The following is a 20,000-nucleotide window of genomic DNA, read 5'->3' as shown; positions in this document are numbered from 1 at the left end:
TGGAGGCGGGTGATGAGGGAAGTCTGATGGAATGCTGCTGCAGGAGGATAAACCCCGCCCCTGTTAAAGAAAACAAAAAAACATTAAGAAAACTGAACGAAAAGGTATAATACAGTACAATATAACACAGTACAGTAATACCCCGCTTAACACGGTTTCGTTTAGCGCGATTTCACGGTGCCTTGCCAGAGCTGAACTTTCACTTAACGCGGGTTTTTTTCCACGTATACTGCAGTGTGTCCGGCTCCAGAGCTATTTTTAGATTCCCCCACCTGCCACCCTGTTTTAGCTCATAAAATTCATACAAATTACCCGGCCAGAATATAATTTACATTGCTGGAATTCTTACAATATGATGATCATTTTGAATATAAACATCATAGATTTTGCATTAGACATACAAATTTTAGATATAATGTTTACTCTGAGTAAATATGTTATTTTTTGTGCAAAATATATGACATTTATATTCAAAATATTCTTGGTCTTACAAGGAATCCAGCAATGTTAATTATATTATCCTAAATTTAATCTGAGGTATTATTTAATACAAAATTTTAAAATTTAGTTTTTTCACCCAACATCTCTTGAAGGGAGGATTGGTGGGGGGGATGGCTGGGACTGACCGCGCTGTTGGAAGAGGGTGGAGGCAAGGTGGGGTACTTTGATTGACAGATAGTGTTGTGAAGAATATTTTTTTTTTTTTATTAACTGAAGATATTTGTTTTAGCTCATAAAATTCATACAAATTACCCGGCCAGAATATAATTTACATTGCTGGAATTCTTACAATTTGGTGATCATTTTGAATATAAACATCATAGATTTTGCATTAGACATACAAATTTTAGATGTAATGTTTTCTGAGTAAATATGTTATCTTTTGTGCAAAATATATGACATTTATATTCAAAATATTCCTGGTCTTACAAGGAATCCAGCAATGTCAATTGTATTATCCTAACTTTAGTTTGAGGTATTATTTATTAAAATTTAGTGGTTTCCCCCCAAAATTTCTCAGAGGGAAGAGCCAGCAGTGTAGTGTGAGGGAGTTGAGTCCATTATTTGAATGGACATTAACTTGGCAACTGTATTTCTCTTAAGTATTAATTGTGCGCATGTACCATCATAAAATTAAGATGTTATTTTTACTAGAACAGAGGTATTGTGTCAGAAAAAGTGGAGTTTATGGGTCGGGCCAGTTTCTATTGGAATTAATCCCATATGTTCTGTTGTTCACTTAGCGCGGTTTTCACTTAACACAGTACCCTGTGGGTTTTATTGACCTTGTTAAGTGGGGTACTACTGTATAGTATAATACAATACAGTATAATATGATACAATAGCGGTTTTCACTTAACACGGTACCCTGTGGGTTTTATTGACCGTGTTAAGCGGGGTACTACTGTATAGCATAATACAATACAGTAGAATATAATACAATAGTGTAACACAGTACCATATAATACATTACCAATACAATATAACACAGTATAATACAATACATAACACAGTATATTATAATACAATACAGTACCATATAAAACAGTACAGCATAATGCAATACAGTATAATGCAATACTGTATAATACAGTACAGCATAATACAGCATAGTATTATACATTGCAGTATAATACAGTATAACAGTACAATACAGTGCATTATAGTAAATGTATAATAAAGTACATTACAATAAAATACAGTACAGTATAATAAAGCACTGCACAATCAAAAACAAAAGTTGTGTTGCGGTTTTGTCCGAAGATTAAATATAACTCATGAAACATTATGAGCGCCCTACCACAAGGCAGAGAGCGCCAAAAGTTTAGCCCTTCGGCATATGTTTTCACCAAATTTCATGACATGACTTTTGTCTTTCATTGTATATTATAATACCGTACAGTCCAGTATAATAGAGTACAGTACAGTACAAATTAGTACAGTAAAGCACATTATAATACAGCACAGTAAAGTACAATACAGTGCAGCACAGAACAATATAATACAGTACAGTATAACACAGTACAGTCTAATACAATATAGTAGTGCATGTATTACAGTACAGTATAATATAGTATAGTATGGTACACTTCAGTATAATACAGCACAGTACACTAGAACACGGTACAGAACAGCATAGTTCAATACAACACATTACCAAGGGCCACCTACACGTCAATCTGTTTAAGGTGTAGAAGATGTCGCCAACACAACAACCACACCCTGAGTTAACGAGTTGCATGACCCAGTGTTCATTCAAGGTGTACAAGCTGTTGCCAACACAAAAACCACACCCTAAGTTAACAAGCTGCATGACCCAGTGTTTAAAGTGTAGATGCTGTCACTAACACAACAACCACACCCTGAGTTAACGAGTTGCATGACCCAGTGTTCATTCAAGTGTACAAGCTGTTGCCAAAATAAAAACCACACCCTTAGTTTACGAGCTGCATGACCCAGTGTCAAGGAATACTCCGAGAAGACCAGACAAGCCAACTGCACTGGCTAACCATTACACCACAACATGAGCTGCAAATAGATTAACATCCAGGAACCCAATTACTGCTGGGAAGACAATACAGCACAGTAGAGTTCAATACAGTACAAAGTAGTACAACAGTAATACATTACAGCAGTAGTGTCAAGCTAAATACATTTCGAGGGCCAATTCTTATTTTAGTTACCCTCTTCAGGGCCAACACAAGTGCTGTATCACATATTTGCAGGATTGAAGTTTACAGCTTCACACATTGCCTTACCAGGAATACCTCATTTGGGTTTGTCTGATCTTAAGTATGTAAAATTCATTTTACTAAATAAACATGATTATATCTATTTCTTTCATAATTTCACAGGATAATAAATTTTACCATCATCCTGTGGATCTCACCTGACCATCCCAAGGGCCATGAGTTTGACACCCCTGCATTACAGTATAATACAGTACAGTATAATATAGTACAGTACAATACAGTACAGAATAATACAGTAAAGTATTATACAATACATTATAATACAGTGCAGCATAATACAATACAGTATAAGTACAATACAGTATAGTATAATACCGTATTTTATAACACAGTTCAGTGTAATGCAGCATAAGAGAATACAGTACAGTAGTATGGTACACTACAGTATAGAACAGTACAGCATAATAAAATACAGCAGAGTACAGTATAATACAGTAAAATAAAATACAGCACAGTACACTACAACACTGTACAGTACAGCATAGTACAACACAGTACAATAATATAATATTAATGGTTGCCCCTCGTGTAAAGAGGATGGTCAGCCCAAGGGCCACCTAGGCATGAATTTGTTAAAGTTGTAGAAGCTATTGCCAACACAACAACCACACCCTGAGTTAGCGAGCTGCATGACCCAGTGTTTAAGGTGTAGAAGTTGTTTCCAACACAACAACCGCACCCCAAGTTAACGAGCTGCATGACCCAGTGTCAAGGAATAGTCCGAGAAGACCGGACAACTCGCCAACTGCACTGGCTAACCATTACCCCGGAACACGATCTGCAAATCGATTAACATCCAGGTCCCCAATTACTGCTGAGTAGACAGCACAGCACAGTACAGTATAGTACAGTACAGCACCGTACGGTATAATACAGTACAGTTCAATACAGCATAGTACAGTGACCCCTCGGTTAACGAACTCAATCCGTTCCAGAAGGTCGTTCGTTAACCGAAAAGTTCGTTAACTGAAACCATTGTTTCAATGGGTTTTTGGGTAATTGGTTCCAGCTCACCGAAAATTTCCTAAATTCAAAAAAAATGGTAGAAAAGTTCACTTACTTTGAGGTGTGTATGCAGAAGGCTCCTGGATGATGATGATGATGGGATTTAGAATGGGGGTGGAGGAGAAGGAAGAAGAGAAGGCATTGGGGTGGAAGAGAAGTCACCCCATGGCGCCATTTCACCCATAAAATTTTAGCTCTCTTGGTGTAATTCAAGATTATTTTCTTTAAATTAACACTGCACTGCATTATATATTGTCAATATGTAAAATATAATTCAAAATGACCAATAATTTGCTTGGAAACACAGAAAAAAGGCATTTAGTTGAAGAGAGTCTCAAGCAAGATGTTACCTCCAGTGAAAACAGAGAGAGACTAACGCCTGTTTGCTGTGTTAAGAGGCTGGATGCCGCGCATTAAACTAGTCACTTTACCTTCAATTATGTTCAATAATTGTTAAAATGACTAAAAAATTGAATATTAAACTTTTAAAATTATTGAATAGTATAAACTTCTTGATATTTACTAAAATAGTAAAGAATTTAAGCCCTAGAACCGATTAATGTATTGGTGGACTGATACTTAAGCTGGTTGCCCGGTCAGTGCAAGCGAAAACATGTTGAGGTCGGTTCGTAAGAAATTCGTTACCCGAATTTTTTTTTCGTTAACCGAATTTTTTTTTCGTTAACCGAATTGAAGATCCTTATGGAAGGCAGTTCGTTAAACGAGGGGTCACTGTATAGTATTTTTTTTTTTTTACAGGGTTAGCCCACCAGGGCACAGGTCAATGACCAACATCAGGGCCTGGGGGCAAAATTATAACAATAATAATAATTAATAAAAAAATAGAAAAAATATTAAATAAAACATAATAAAGGATCATAAAAGAAAAAAGATCAATAGTGAGAAACAATATATGTAAGTTGTGTTGTCAAGGTGAGAGAAACAATTGAGACCTGCAATTGTGTGTAAATGAGGCAGAAAGTCACATATGGCAGCAGGGTCTACCATTAGACAACACATTATGCTTCCAATATCTTGCCAGGCGGTAGTACCTACCTGTTTGATGGCTGGCTGCCTGCTACCTACTACCTAGTAAATACAATAGAGCACAATACAGTACAGCGCAGCACACTACAATACAGTACACTAAATACAGCACAATACGGTATAGTATAATACATAATACTGTACAGCAGCGTTCCCCAACCATTTGATCCAGGTCACAGTACAGTGACCCAAACCATCTACTAGTGTGACCCGACAGTGTTAAGTGGTTGTATTTGGGGGCCTGGAACGGATTAATCCTATAACGAACAAGGTTCCAGAACCAATTAGATTCGTTATAGCATATCCCACTATACTGTAAGTGCAAATGTAATGATTATTTTTTCTGGTTAAATGCAACTTATTGTAATACAGGGTATACTTGTAGTGTACACGCATACAGAAGTATGTTTCCTATTAAATGTGTCCTTTTTATGATAACTTTATGTGACCAAAGGATTTAGAGGGGCTGAGAACTGTGACCCAGTGTTGAAAAGGTTGAGGAACACTGATGTGCAGTATAATACAGTATGGTACAGAAAAGCACAATCAAATACATTAAAATCAAATACAGCACATTACAGTACACTACAATACAGCACAATACAGCACAGTACAATACATCACAGTACTGTACAGTACAGTAAATTAAAATACAGTACAGTACATAAACAGTCTGTTATAAACCTACTAAAGACATTGTTAAACTTATTTGAATATATCAAGGCGAAGTAGTTATCAAATTCACTTGAATATATGTAAAGGAAGTATCATATTGACTTACTTTCCAGGCAGGTTGTCCTTCTCCTCCAGGATGGTCATGGCACTCTGGGTCACTAGTGTGGCAGTACCAAAGTAACCTGGGTCAGGTCCCACAACCTGCAATACAGTAATAGTTTTATAGCCTAAATAATTTGGATGCCAGTCAACTCAACAAGTAGTAAACATCTTGCTTGGGTATTTCACATGGGATAAGAATTGATTCTATAATAATAACAGGTTATAGAATTTGACATGTTCTGTACCTCCAAGTACAGTATCCTCAGCAAACAACAGAAGCAAGAACCAAGGCTTTCCTAACTGATTTTAAAATTAAAGAGCCGCGGTAAACACTCCCTAACTGGACAGAAAATAGTTCATCCAAGCATGGGAAATCACAAAGCATCTCTGGAGGAAAGATGGTACAGTACATTATCTTTGGTTTACTGTTTCCTGGTACTGTACAATGTGCTAATAAACACTCAATTAACTTCAATAAATTCATAACAGTCACAACAGAAAGTGCAACATCTGTTTACATACAGTATATAAATTATTGTATGATTTGGTTGAGAAAAGGTCCCCACTCTATACAGGTCACCAAAATGAGTTTATATTGTAGCTATAGTCTGATGAACCAAAATATGGGTGTCCACTGAATAACAATCCTAAACACCGGAGCATCTTAGTGCAGTATTACAAACAAGAGCATGGGAATATACAAAGCTGAACATTCATTCCAAACCTCTTGGAAATAATTCCTGAATGGTCCTCAGAGCCCCAAAACTGGACAGACAAACAGCCAACAAGCAACAAACACAAGATTTTCCTATTGGAGCTATCATGACAGAGAAGGATCATAACTATGAAAAACACCTTTAAATCATACACAAATAACAATTGCTCTATCCTTACTCTTCAAGTCTGGGAATATAACACATTAAAAAGCGTAATTAAAACAAAAACAAAAACAAAAAAAATATATGGGAGCACCTGAACTGTCTTAGAGGTGTTGGGAGGTTCTGTGTGCTGTTGTTCAGGGTCCTCCAGCTTCTTGTCCCAACCCTTCCCTGTTAAGGTCACCGAGAACTTCAGGCCGATCAGGTCAGAACGCTTCGGCCCTTTTCGAGAGAAGAGGCCAAATGTGAAGAACTCTGGATACTGGAAAATGAGAATATTCGGCATTTTGAGAAAGGTTTTACACATCTGCATAACTAACGATGGGTTTACTAACTAAACTACACTTAACCCTCAGTGACTTGTCATCTGAAAGGTGTCGGTTTGACTAGTGTAAACACTGACCTTAGGCTGTGTTCAGTAACAGTTACCCTTCTGGAAAAATGCTAGTTAGGTAAATCTTGTTTGTGAGTGCTGGAAATTAGGTGACTGAGATCTACCAGTAAGGTAAAGTGAAAATCTGATGCTAGTGGTGGAGTGTACGGAGAGGTTGACATTTTATATCTGTTGTATAAGACGACCTCTTGTTTTGAACACAAAAATTGAAGCTTTAAAAGTCGACTTATCGACCGCAATATACGGTATGAAGGTTTTCTTTTTGCTCCCAAGAGTTCCAACAGGTGAGACAGGGTGCATATTATCAGGATAACCCAATAAATAAAATCCAGGGATTACTTTTTTGTGACCAATAATCAACCCACACCATTTACATCTTACCTTCAACAGTAAATTCCTGGTTAAGGTGAATGATGTCATAAGGTAGAACAAGATGCCCATAAATATGCTCCCTATGGCAGTAAGCAAAGACTTCATGCCAAAGAACATGGTGATCCTGGTGGGGCGTCTCTTGGACATCTGGTAGAGGAGGCGCTGAGACCGCATCACAACAGAGCGATCTGATGCTATGTTTGGGACACACCAGCGCTGTGCCTCCTCGCCAAAGAACAATTTCCCCCTGAAAGTACAGTACACAGAATTCATGTTATTACAGCAGCTTCATAAATATCTTAATGAGATTTTTTGTCATTCCTAATCAATAATAAATAGTACAGTATAACCTCAGATATCCTGAATCCAAGGGGAATTGAATGTGCCGGATAATCGTTTTTTCGGATGCTTGAGTTACTCTTATAAATACACATCTCAAACTCATGAACATCATCATACAGTAAAAGTCCAAAAATCCGGACCACCCGAGAATCCGGACTTTAAGAAAATAAATTTTTTTTTTTTTAGCGGGCTTTTGTGTATGTGCGCATGCGTGAGTGCCACAACTGCACAGCGACAACAAGCGACCATGCGATCGCCACTTTAAAAGGAGCAATCAAACTGTGATAACATATGTAATTTTGAGTCCTACTCTTTTCATTTACAGAGTACTGTACTGTACAAGCCCATAATAATGGCTCCTAAAGTAGATAAACTTTGTTGTGTGAAGAGAAAGAACACGTTGAAATTGAGTGACAAACTTGAAATAATTAAGAAACTAGAACGTGGTGTGAGCAATACTGATCTAATGGAAACATACGACATTGGAAAGTCTACAATTTATGATATAAAAAAGGCAAAGAATAAAATTCTAGAATCCACAGCTTTTTCCTTAAAACTGCTCGTTTTGATAAATGAAGCAGGCTATATTTGCTAATGAATAAACTATCAAAATGTACCTGTTCATCTCTTCCTTATTCCTCCTTAAATTTGAATTTTAAAAGTACTGCCTGAGAATCCGGAAAATCCGAAAATCCGGACCGACCCAATCCCCAAGTGGTCCGGATTTTTGGACTTCTACTGTAGTAAATATATTATAAAAGGAATAATGATTTGATTGATTGAGGTAATTACATCCCTGGCAATTAGCAGTCAAAAACACCCATCTCTAAGATTAGCTGTCAAAAAACATCCATCTCTAAGATTAGCTTTCAAAAACATCCATCTCTAAGATCAGCTGTCAAAAACATCCATCTCTAAGATCAGCTGTCAAAAACACCCAGCACTAAGATCAGCTGTCAAAAACATCCATCTCTAAGATCAGCTGTCAAAAATACCCAGCTCTAAGATCAGCTGTCAAAAACATCCATCTCTAAGATCAGCTGTCAAAAATATCCATCTCTAAGATTAGCTGTCAAAAACATCCATCTCTAAGATTAGCTGTCAAAAACATCCACCTCTAAGATTAGCTGTCAAAAACATCCATCTCTAAGATTAGCTGTCAAAAACACCCAGCTCTAAGATATGCTGTCAAAACATCCATCTCTAAGATTAGCTGTCAAAAACATCCATCTCCATGATTAGCTGTCAAAAACATTCATTTCTATAGAAATTTTTCAAGATTTGCACACCTTGGTTCAGGCTTGTAGGGATTCCTGGGGAGAGGTGTGGTGAAGAGCTGCTTACGTATGCCCCTCAGCTCCTTACTGTGTGTCAGTCCCAGTACTGCACATTCCATGGTTGTGAAGTTAACAGTAGAGCTTCCCTGCAACAATTTCAAAGAGTGGGGTTACCCAGCAGGTGTAAATACTGTAGTTAAATAAATGTGAAAAATGCCACACTAGTAATAATGAAGGACAGCAATAAATCTTGATGAGTTAGAGAAAAGGGATGACAGATGAAGAAATAAATAATAATTAACAGTTTATTGAAGAACATGGCAGTCAAAAGGCTAAAAATCTCTACATTTATAAATAGATGTGTTTGTCTGGAACTCCACATACACATAGTGAGGCTGTGTGGCTTATGTGAAACACACTGCAGACTTGTCTCAGGTAAGTGACTTGAAATTTACTTACCCAGACACTTTTTTGACTTGTTCATATAGATTTTAAAAGTAAATTTGTTGTCCTGAATTTTGTTATGGGAAAGTTATATACAGGTATCCCTTATCATAACTCCTGTCACCTCTCCTCACTCTTGCAGGCAGGTGTAGGTAGCACCCGTGATCACCAACCCTAATTACCGCTCTCCACTATAAATCTGGTGTCAGCGGCATTAACACTTGTCATGTGAGGTCATAACTCCTGTCACTTCACATTTACAGCCTCTCAGCTTGGTGGTTCCTTTGAAATGTTGAAAACTTGACACTGACTGACTAGAGCAGTGGTTCCCAACCTCTAGTTCCATGGTGCCCGTGGAACCATATTATGGAGCCCGTAAGAGTTTATTAGAAAACTGTGAAATAATTGGGAATCTGTCAGTAAAAATAATAAAAATATTTATATATAATAACTTGATACGACTTTAGAGAGACCCAGTTAATCCTGAATCTGTCATGTACAGGATGTGTGTATTTACCACAGACCTGGCCTAGAGAAAGAGCGAGCTAGAATGATCCATGAGTAAATGTAAAAAGTATGTAACAGTTAAACAGTTAGACTAGGATACAACTACAAATAACTGTATACTGTACTGTATTTTTTTTTTTTTTTTATATCCTGAATGTAGATCCAAAGTTTTGGCACCGTCCACTATATTTACAATGACAAATGTGGCCCTACACAAGGTTGGGGACCACTGGACTAGAGGTAAGCTGGGTTAGTGGCTTAATGTAGTGATAACTTGCCTGTACCTGATGACAAGTCACATGTTGGTGGATCTCCCCGGTTAAACGTGTATGGGGAGGTGGGGTCAAAAATTCATGAGGTATTTACCTCTCAAAATATTAGGTTGTCATCCAGGAAGTGCCAGGCACTGCTAATATGAAATGCCTGCATGGGTCTGAAGGTTGTACACCTTAGTAGTTCTGTACTATTAACTACTTGTCTGTCTGTTCTAGCCATAGCTCCAAAACAGAACCAGTCAGACCTGAAACCTTACACCTGATATTACACGGGTCCATAGGTGGTGCACCATGATATAGTACATATTACCATTGACCACAAACCCTGGGTGATCAGTTATGGCAATTAAAAAAGTTAGTTTCAGTTATAAGTACCGTACTGTAGTGTGAGTCTCAGGTGAACAAGTACCTAAGTTGGTTGAAAAATCCTTTCTACTCTACAGTACACATACCTTCAACAAACAATTAAAACACAGAAACATACTAAAATACTTATGTTAATTAACTACCGAAAATGAAAAACAGCTACTACTTGCCACCATAAAAGGCAAAGAAAAACAACCGACTACAATATGCAATGCAAAAAATACAAAGTATAGCTGCTCAAAATAAGAGTGTTTTACTGTATTCTGTACCAGCATCAGTGTCATATACCGATGTATGGTTAGCTAGGCAGAGGACAGTCTACAAATGTCTGAAAGATTATGGCCAATTGTAAAAAATGATAGCATTGATACCTAAATTTTGAGAACTTTGGGAGAAATATAGTGCGATGGCTTTAAACACACAAACAGTTATCAGTACAATGAATAATACAGTACCACACTTCAATCATGGTGACCAAACTTCCTAAAGAACATTACATTCACATCAACTAGTATTGTAGTCTTGAAGCTCTATAACAGTACACAAAATTTATGATATAAGAAGATATATAAATGTGAACTCAATTGTACTTGTCATACTCTCAGACCTAGAAGTAACTCAATAGTTCTAATCTGGAAAATAATGAGTACTATATAGCTAAACCTCCATATAACAGATGTCTCTCTCCATATGAGGCCCCCCGCACCGGTAAGGGTTACTCGCGCCAAAATTTGAAACCGAGAAAATCGCGTTTTAAATTTTTCCAACTACATAACTTTGTTTTGTTTTTATAAATAAATCATTCATTTTTTATGCATTTTGAAGCTAAAGGACTGTACTTGCAGATGGTAGGTAGTGCGCCATGAAGTAATGTACTGGGTTGTTGCAATGTTGACTTGAAGCAACAAAACTTCCACCCGCTTATGGCTTTTTTTACTTTAATCGATATCAGTGTAGATCCCGCCACAACAAAAGAGAACTGAGGGAGAGGGAGATTCGGCATTCATTGGCTGGAGGGGCCGTGATGTAGATAGCAGACGCTAACTGTCATTGGCCGAGAAAGGGGAGGAGGCTGCGGGTCGGTCGCTGTGATTGGCTGCCCGCTCCTCTCACTCACTCACTGATGGGACGAGAGCACCCAATGACGTGCAAGCCAAGCCCAGCCCATACTTTCCTGTCTGCCACAAATCGATGTTCTACCCTATTTTCAAAGGGCTTTCAACCTTATTTACAGTCTAGTAAGGAGATCTTATCCACTACCATCATAGCGCTAGGCTGAAAATAGTTCTTTCCAACAAAAAATGGGTTTCACCTGGGTGGTCTGAGTTACCATTACGATGCGGGGGCCTTCATCTAACGGACCATCAATATAATGGACTTTCATCTCTATATACAGTAGTTCGTTAGATGGAAGTTTCATAACTAAAGGATCCTTGATATAACAGACTTACCTTCACATCGGTTAAGTTGAGGTTTGACTGTAATGTACTATATTACACAACTCTAACATTACTGTAAACATGAAATGGAAATTGATAGTAAATATTCTGAGATAAGACACAAATGACTACTGTATTAATTCCCACTTTATAAGACTATGAGAACCAAAACAAAAATATCTTCAGCTCAATAAACACACAGGATTGAACTTACATACGAGGCATCATCAAAACCAACCGACCCCTCCACTGAATTCACATCCCCTGAAAATAAAAATAAAAACTAAGAACAAAGAAAGCATTAAAAATAAACAAGGATGTGAGGAGGAGGTGGTGGGAATATTTGTTAAAACAGCTTAACCCTTATTCAAACACCTAAGGTCTCCACCCTCCCCCACCACCTTGCATATACAGTATGTAAAAATGGAACAAAAACTTCCACACGATGGCCACCATCCCTACAGCTAACTTCCACATGATGGCCACCATCCCTACTCTACTTCCATACATGATAGCCACCATCCTGACAGCTAACTTCCATTAATGATGGCCACCATCCTACAGCTAACTTCCATTAATGATGGCCCATCCTACAGCTAACTTCCATACATGATATCTCATGCCACCTAACTTCCATTAATGATGTCTACATCCCTACTGCTAACTTCCATTAATGATGGCCACCATCCTAGCTAACTTCCATACACTTTGGCCACCATCACTACAACTAACTTCCACAAATCATGGCCACCATCCCTACAGCTAACTTCCACATGATGGCCATCATCCCTACAGCTAACTTCCATACATGATGGACCATCCCCGACAGCTAACTTCCATTAATGATGGCCACCATCCCTGGCTAACTTCCATACATGATGGCACCATCCCTACAGCTAACTTCCACATGATGGCCATCATCCTATTAACTTCCATGCAGTGGCCACCATCCTACAGCTAACTTCCATGCATGATGTACCATCCCTACAGCTAACTTCCATACATGATGGCCACTATCCCTCAGCTAACTTCCACAGATGATGGCCATCATCTACTTCAAACTTCCATGATGGCCCATCATCCCTACTACTAACTTCCATACACAATGGCCACCATCCCTCCTTCTTCCACAGATGATGGCCACCATCCCTACAGCTAACTACATGATGGCCATCATCCCTACCTTCTTCCATATGATGGCCACCATCCCCAGCTTCTTCACATGATGGCCATCATCCTGCTTCTTCCACATGATGGCCATCATCCCTACACTAACTTCCACATGATGGCCATCATCCCTCCAGCTAACTTCCATGATGGCCACCATCCTACAGCTACTTCCATGATGGCCACCATCCCTACAGCTAACTTCCACATGATGGCTATCCCTACCTTCTTCCATGATGGCCATCATCCCATGAACTTCCATGGCCACCATCCTGGCTAACACATGATGGCCATCATCCCTACTGCTTCTCCACAGTGTTACCATCTACAGCTAACTCCACATTGTTAGTATAGTCCCTACAGCTACTTCCATGATGTACCATCCTCAACTTCCACATGATGGCCATCATCCTTACTAACTTCCACATGTGGCCATCATCCCTACTGCTAACTTCCACATGATGGCCATCCCTAGAGCTAATCTCTACATGATGGCCACCATCCCACAGCTAACTTCCACATGATGCCACCATCCCTACAGCTAACTTCCACATGATGGCCACCATCCTCACAGCTAACTTCCACATGATGGCCATCATCCCACAGCGAACTTCCATGATGGCCACCATCCTACAGCTAACTTCCACATGATGGCCATCATCCCTACTGCTAACTTCCATAATGATGGCCACCATCCTTACAGCTAACTTCCACATGATGGCCACCATCCCTACAGTTACCACATGATGGCCACCATCCCACAGCTAACTTCCACATGATGGCCATCATCCCTAAGCGATCTTCCACATGATGGCCATCATCCCACAGCTAACTTCCACATGATGGCAATCATCCCTACTGCTAACTTCCATACATGATGGCCACCATCCCTACTGCTAACTTCCACAGATGATGGCCACCATCCTACAGACTACTGATGATGGCCACCATCCCTACAGCTAACTTCCACTGATGATGGCCACCATCCCTACAGCTATCTCTTACAGATGATGGCCACCATCCCTACAGCTAACTCCAATATGATGGCCATCATCCACTGCTTAACTTCCACTAATGATGGCCACCATCCTCACAGCTAACTTCCACAGATGATGGCCACCATCCCTATAGCTAACTTCCACTAATAACACACCATCCCTACAGCTAACTTCCAATATGATGGCCATCATCCCTACTGTTAACTTCCTAATGATGGCCACCATCCCTTGCTAGCACTTCCACTAATGATGGCCACCATTCCTACAGCTAATCCCACTATTGATGGCCACCATCCTACAGCTAACTTTCACAGATGATGGCCACCATCCCTACTGCTAACTTCACCCAATGATGGCCACCATCCCTACAGCTAACTTCCACATGATGGCCACCATCCCTACAGCTAACTTCTCCACATGATGGCCACCATCCCACAGCTAACTTCACGATGGCCACCATCCCACAGCTAACTTCCACATGATGGCCACCATCCCTACAGTTAACTTCCACTGATGATGGCCATCATCCCTACTGCTAATCTCCATACATGATGGCCACCATCCCCAGCTAACTTCCACATGATGGCCACCATCCCCACAGCTACTTCCACATGATGGCCACCATCCCTACAGCTAACTTCCATGATGGCCATCATCCCCAGTTACTTCCACATGATGGCCATCATCCCTACTGCTAACTTCCATATATGATGGCCCATCCTTACAGTTAACTTCCACTGATGATGGCCACCATCCCTACAGCTAACTTCCACTGATGATGACCACCATCCCACAGCTACTTCCACAGATGATGGCCACCATCCCTACAGCTAACTCTCCAATATGATGGCCATCATCCCTACTGCTAACTTCCACTAATGATGGCCACCATCCTTATAGCTAACTTCCACAGATGATGGCCACCATCCCTACAGCTAACTTCCACTATATGGCCACCATCCCTACAGCTAATTTCCACAATGATGGCCACCATCCCTACAGCTAACTTCCACTAATGATGGCCACCATCCCTACAGCTAACTTCCACTAATGATGGCCACCATCCCTACAGCTAACTTTCACAGATGATGGTACCATCCCTACAGCTAACTTCCACTATTATGGCCACCATCCCTGCAGCTTTCCAATATGATGGCCATCATCCCTAATGCTAACTTCCACTGATGATGGCCACCATCCTACAGCTCTTCCACTAATGATGGCCACCATCCCTACAGCTAATCTTCACTAATGATGGCCACCATCCCTACAGCTAACTTCCACTAATGATGGACACCATCCCTACAGCTAATCTCTCACAGATGATGGCCACCATCCACAGCTAACTTTTACAGATGATGGCCACCAACCTCCAGCTAATTTCCACATATGATGGCCAACCCCAGCTAACTTCCACTAATGATGGCCACCATCCCTATGGCTAACTTTTTACAGATGATGGCCACCATCCCTACAGCTAACTTCCACTAATGATGGCCACCATCCCTATGGCTAACTTTTTAAAGATGATGGCCACCATCCCAACAGCTAACTTCCACTAATGATGGCCACCATCCTTAAGCTAACTTAAACTAATGATAGTTACCGTCCCTACAGCTAACTTCCACTGATGATGGCCATCATCCCTACTGCTAACTTCCATACATGACCACCATCCCTACAGCTAACTTCCACATGATGGCCACCATCCTACAGCTAACTTCCACATGATGGCCACCATCCCTACAGCTAACTCCACGATGATGGCCACCATCCCTACAGTAGACCACTAATGATGGCCACCATCCCTCCAGCTAACTCTCCACATGATGGCCACCATCCCTACAGCTACTCCTTCCACTGATGGCCACCATCCCTACAGTTAACTTCCACTAATGATGGCCACCATCCCTACAGCTAACTTCCACTAATGATGGCCACCATCCCACAGCTAACTTCCACTATTAATGGCCACCATCTACAGCTAACTTCCACTGATGATGACTACCATCCCTACAGCTAATCTCCACTAAGATGGCCACCATCACTATAGCTATCTCCACAGATGATGACCACCATCCCTACAGCTAACTTCCACAGATGATGACCACCATCCCTCCAGCTAACTTCCACAGATGATGGCCACCATCCCACAGCTAACTTCCACTTATGATGGGTGCCAAACCCTACAGCTAACTTCTAAACTAATGATGGCCACCATCCCTACAGCTAACTTTTTACATATGATGGCCACCACCCTACAGCTAATCTCCACTAATGATGGCCACCATCCCTACAGCTAACTTCCACTAATGATGGCCACACATCCCTACAGCTAACTTCCACTAATGATGGCCACCATCCCCACAGCTAACACTAATGATGGCCACCATCCCTACAGCAACTCCACTAATGATGGCCACCATCCCTACAGCTAATCTTTACAGATGATGGCCACCACCCCTACAGCTACCTTCCACTAATGATGGCCATCCTCCAGCTACTCACAGATGATGACCACCATCCCTTGCAGCTAACTATCACTAATGATGGCCACCATCCTCCAGCTAACTTCCACAGATGATGGCCTCCATCCCTACAGCTAACTTCCACTAATGATGGTTGCCGTCCCTACAGCAAACTTTCACTAATGATGGCCACCATCCCTCCAGCTATCTTCCACTAATGATGGCCACCATCCTCTCCAGCTAATTTCCACTAATGATGGCCACCATCCCTACAGCTAACTTCCACTAATGATGGCCACCATCCTCAAGCTAACTTCCACAGATGATGACCACCACCCCTACGCTAACTTCCACTAATGATGGCCACCATCCCTCCAGCTAACTTCACAGATATGGCCACCATCCTCCAGCTAACTTCACAGATGATGGCCACCATTCCTACAGCTAACTTCCACTAATGGTGGTTGCTGCCCCTTACAGCTAACTTCCAATATGACGACATCATCCCTACAGCTAACTTCCATACATGATGGCCACCATCCCTACAGCTAACTTTCACCAATGATGGCCACCATCCCTACAGCTAACTTTAACAGATGATGGCCACCATCCCTACAGCTAACTTCCACTAATGATGGTTGCCGTCCCACAGCTAATCTCCAGATGATGACCACCATCCCTACAGCTAACTATCAATAATGATGCCCACCATCCTCCAGCTAACTTCCACAGATGATGGCCTCCATCCCCACAGCTAACTTCCACTAATGATGCCGGCCCTACAGCAAACTTTCACTAATGATGGCCACCACCCTCCAGCTATCTTCCACTAATGATGGCCACCATCCTCCAGCTACTTCACTAATGATGGCCACCATCCCTACAGCTAACTTCCACTAATGATGGCCACCATCCTCAAGCTAACTTCCACAGATGATGACCACCACCCCAGCTATTCCACTATGATGGCCACCATCCTCCAGCTAATCTCCACAGATATGGCCACCATCCTCCAGCTAACTTCCACAGATATGGCCACCATCCCTCCAGCTAACTTCACAGATGATGGCCACCATTCCTACAGCTAACTCCACTAATGGTGGTGTCGCCCTACAGCTAACTTCCACTAATGATGGTTGGCCCCTACAGCTAATTTACAGATGATGGCCACCATCCCTACAGCTAATTTCCACTAATGATGGTTGCCATCCCACAGCTAACTTCCACTAATGATTGCCACCATCCCTCCAGCTAATTTCCACAATGATGGCCACCATCCCTCCAGCTAACTTCCACTAATGATGGCCACCATCCCTCCAGCTAACTTCCAATATGACGGATGATCATCCCCATGCTAACTTCCATACATGATGGCCACCATCCCCACAGCTAATTTTCACTAATGATGGCCACCATCCCTACAGCTAACTTTAACAGATGATGCCACCATCCCCACAGCTAACTTCCACTAATGATACGCTCCAGCTAACTTCATGATGATGGCCACCATCCCTTCCAGCTAATCTCTTATAGATGATGGCCACCATCCTCCAGCTATTCACAGATGATGGCCACCATCCCTACAGCTAATCTTCCACTAATGATGGCCACCATCCCTCCAGCTAGCTTCCACAGATGATGGCCACCATCCCTACAGCTAACTTCCAACTAATAATGTTGCTGTCCCTACAGTTAACTTTCACTTAATGATGGCCACCATCCTCCAGCTAACTTCCACTAGTGATGGCCACCATCCTCTCCAGCTAATCTCCACAGATGATGGCCACCATCCTCCAGCTAACTTCCACAGATGATGGCCACCATCCTACAGCTAACTTCCACTAATGATGGCCACCATCCCTACAGCTAACTTTTACGATGATGGCCACCATCCCACAGCTAACTTCCACTAATGATGGGTGCCAAACCCTACAACCAACTTAAACTAATGATGGTTACCGTCCCCACAGCTAACTTCCACTAATGATGGCCACCATCCCTACAGCTAACTTCCACTAATGGATGGAAACCATCCCTACAGCTAACTTCCACTAATGATGGCCACCATCCCTACAGCTAACTTCCACAGATGATGGCCACCATCCCTACAGCTAACTTCCACTAATGATGGCTACCATCCCTACAGCTAACCTCCCACTAATGATGGCCACCATCCCTACAGCTAACTTCTACAGATGATGGCCACCATCCCTCCAGCTAACTTCCACTAATGATGGTCACCCTGCCTACAGCTAATTTCAACTAATGATGGTTGCTTAAGGGTTAATATAACAAATAATAGGAAGGGTAGGGAGAAAAATCTTTAAATTCATATTGTAAAGTTTGAAAATTAGGGGAAACCAGTGAGTTTATGAGAGTGAAAGTTATTACAGTGCAGTATTTAGGAATAGTAGCGTGACTTAAGTTTTGGGAGAAAATATTTTTTCATAGCATGGGTTTATCTAACAAAGTCTTAGCATAAAACTATTGACATAAAACAATGTTGGAGATATTACACCTTTTGGGTAGGTGTGGGAACCTTCCTACTTGGTAGTGCAGGTTGGAATTAATTCAATGTACCTTTAATGTTTCACGCCTGTGCTACAGGTGCTATGTCTTGCTTTATCATATACTAAAGCAGGGTATGTTCCACGACAGTACAGTATTACTATAGTGTGTTGAAGGACTTGTTTTCTACATGTTATTTTCATGACTTATTCTATGTATATGTGTCTTATGACTTGTTCTATGTACTGCTCTGCTCTATGCATTCTTATATCAGATGATGAATACTTGGCATAGTGAAGTTCACTTGTTTTGGCTGGTTTTTGCACTCAGGTGAGCACCCAGCCAGGAGAACTCTGTCTACCTCACACATGCAGACACTTCTGCTTTTACCTTTAACTTCTGAAGTCTTCCAATACTTTCTTGTGTGTGTGTGTGTTTCCTATGTTTATGCATGAGGTTCTGTTATGACTATGGACAGTGTGTAAGACTGGCATTTAACATGTTAATGTAGGAATTTGCCCAAGTGTACTTGGATAGAAGTGCTTTGTTTGTTTCTGACTATTTTACTATTGTATTCTTTCTTGTACAGAAGACATGTAAATATGGAAGTAAATAAATAATGTTTATATTTGCTTTTTTAAGTTTTGTTTCTATTATCACTAGGCCATCTTTTAATATACAGTACTTTGTCCTATTAATATAACCCTATGACCAATAACTACAGGATATAGTTATATGATGCAGGTATTTTCAGGAAACTTGTTTGCATGTGTGTTAGTCTCTGTCCCAGTACAGTAATAGAACTACAATTACTGTAGAAGGGTTAGAAAAACATAGTTTTTTTTTCTTGAATTCAAAGTTTTGGCCTTCACTATTTCAGAGAGAAGTGATCGAATAATGGAACGTGTTGATTCTGTTGTTATAATAGGGAGCGTGAAGAATGTTATCAAGAAGCAATACGAATCTGAACGAAGTAATACTGA

General features: G+C 40.8%; 1 protein-coding gene across 2 annotated transcripts in view; it reads right to left on the bottom strand.

Moving 5' to 3' along the window:
• The window catches only part of LOC121872900 (saccharopine dehydrogenase-like oxidoreductase), a 60,856-nt gene that overhangs the window by 362 nt on the left and 40,494 nt on the right, over positions 1-20,000 (bottom strand). For both annotated transcript variants that reach the window (XM_042376000.1, XM_042376001.1), the window contains 6 exons: positions 12,091-12,140; positions 8,858-8,991; positions 7,236-7,473; positions 6,555-6,722; positions 5,587-5,681; positions 1-60 (listed from right to left, as the gene is read on the bottom strand). The exon at positions 1-60 is cut by the window's left edge and continues 362 nt beyond it. In XM_042376000.1, the coding sequence (XP_042231934.1) occupies positions 1-60; positions 5,587-5,681; positions 6,555-6,722; positions 7,236-7,473; positions 8,858-8,991; positions 12,091-12,140 (745 nt within the window). The remainder of the gene's footprint in view (positions 61-5,586; positions 5,682-6,554; positions 6,723-7,235; positions 7,474-8,857; positions 8,992-12,090; positions 12,141-20,000) is intronic.

Source organism: Homarus americanus, unplaced genomic scaffold (assembly GCF_018991925.1).
Source record: "Homarus americanus isolate GMGI-L3 unplaced genomic scaffold, GMGI_Hamer_2.0 scaffold11022, whole genome shotgun sequence".
In the NCBI taxonomy this organism is placed as follows: Eukaryota; Metazoa; Arthropoda; class Malacostraca; order Decapoda; family Nephropidae; genus Homarus; species Homarus americanus.
Note: the sequence above shows the minus strand (reverse complement) of the source record. Positions and strands in the feature narration are given on the sequence as shown.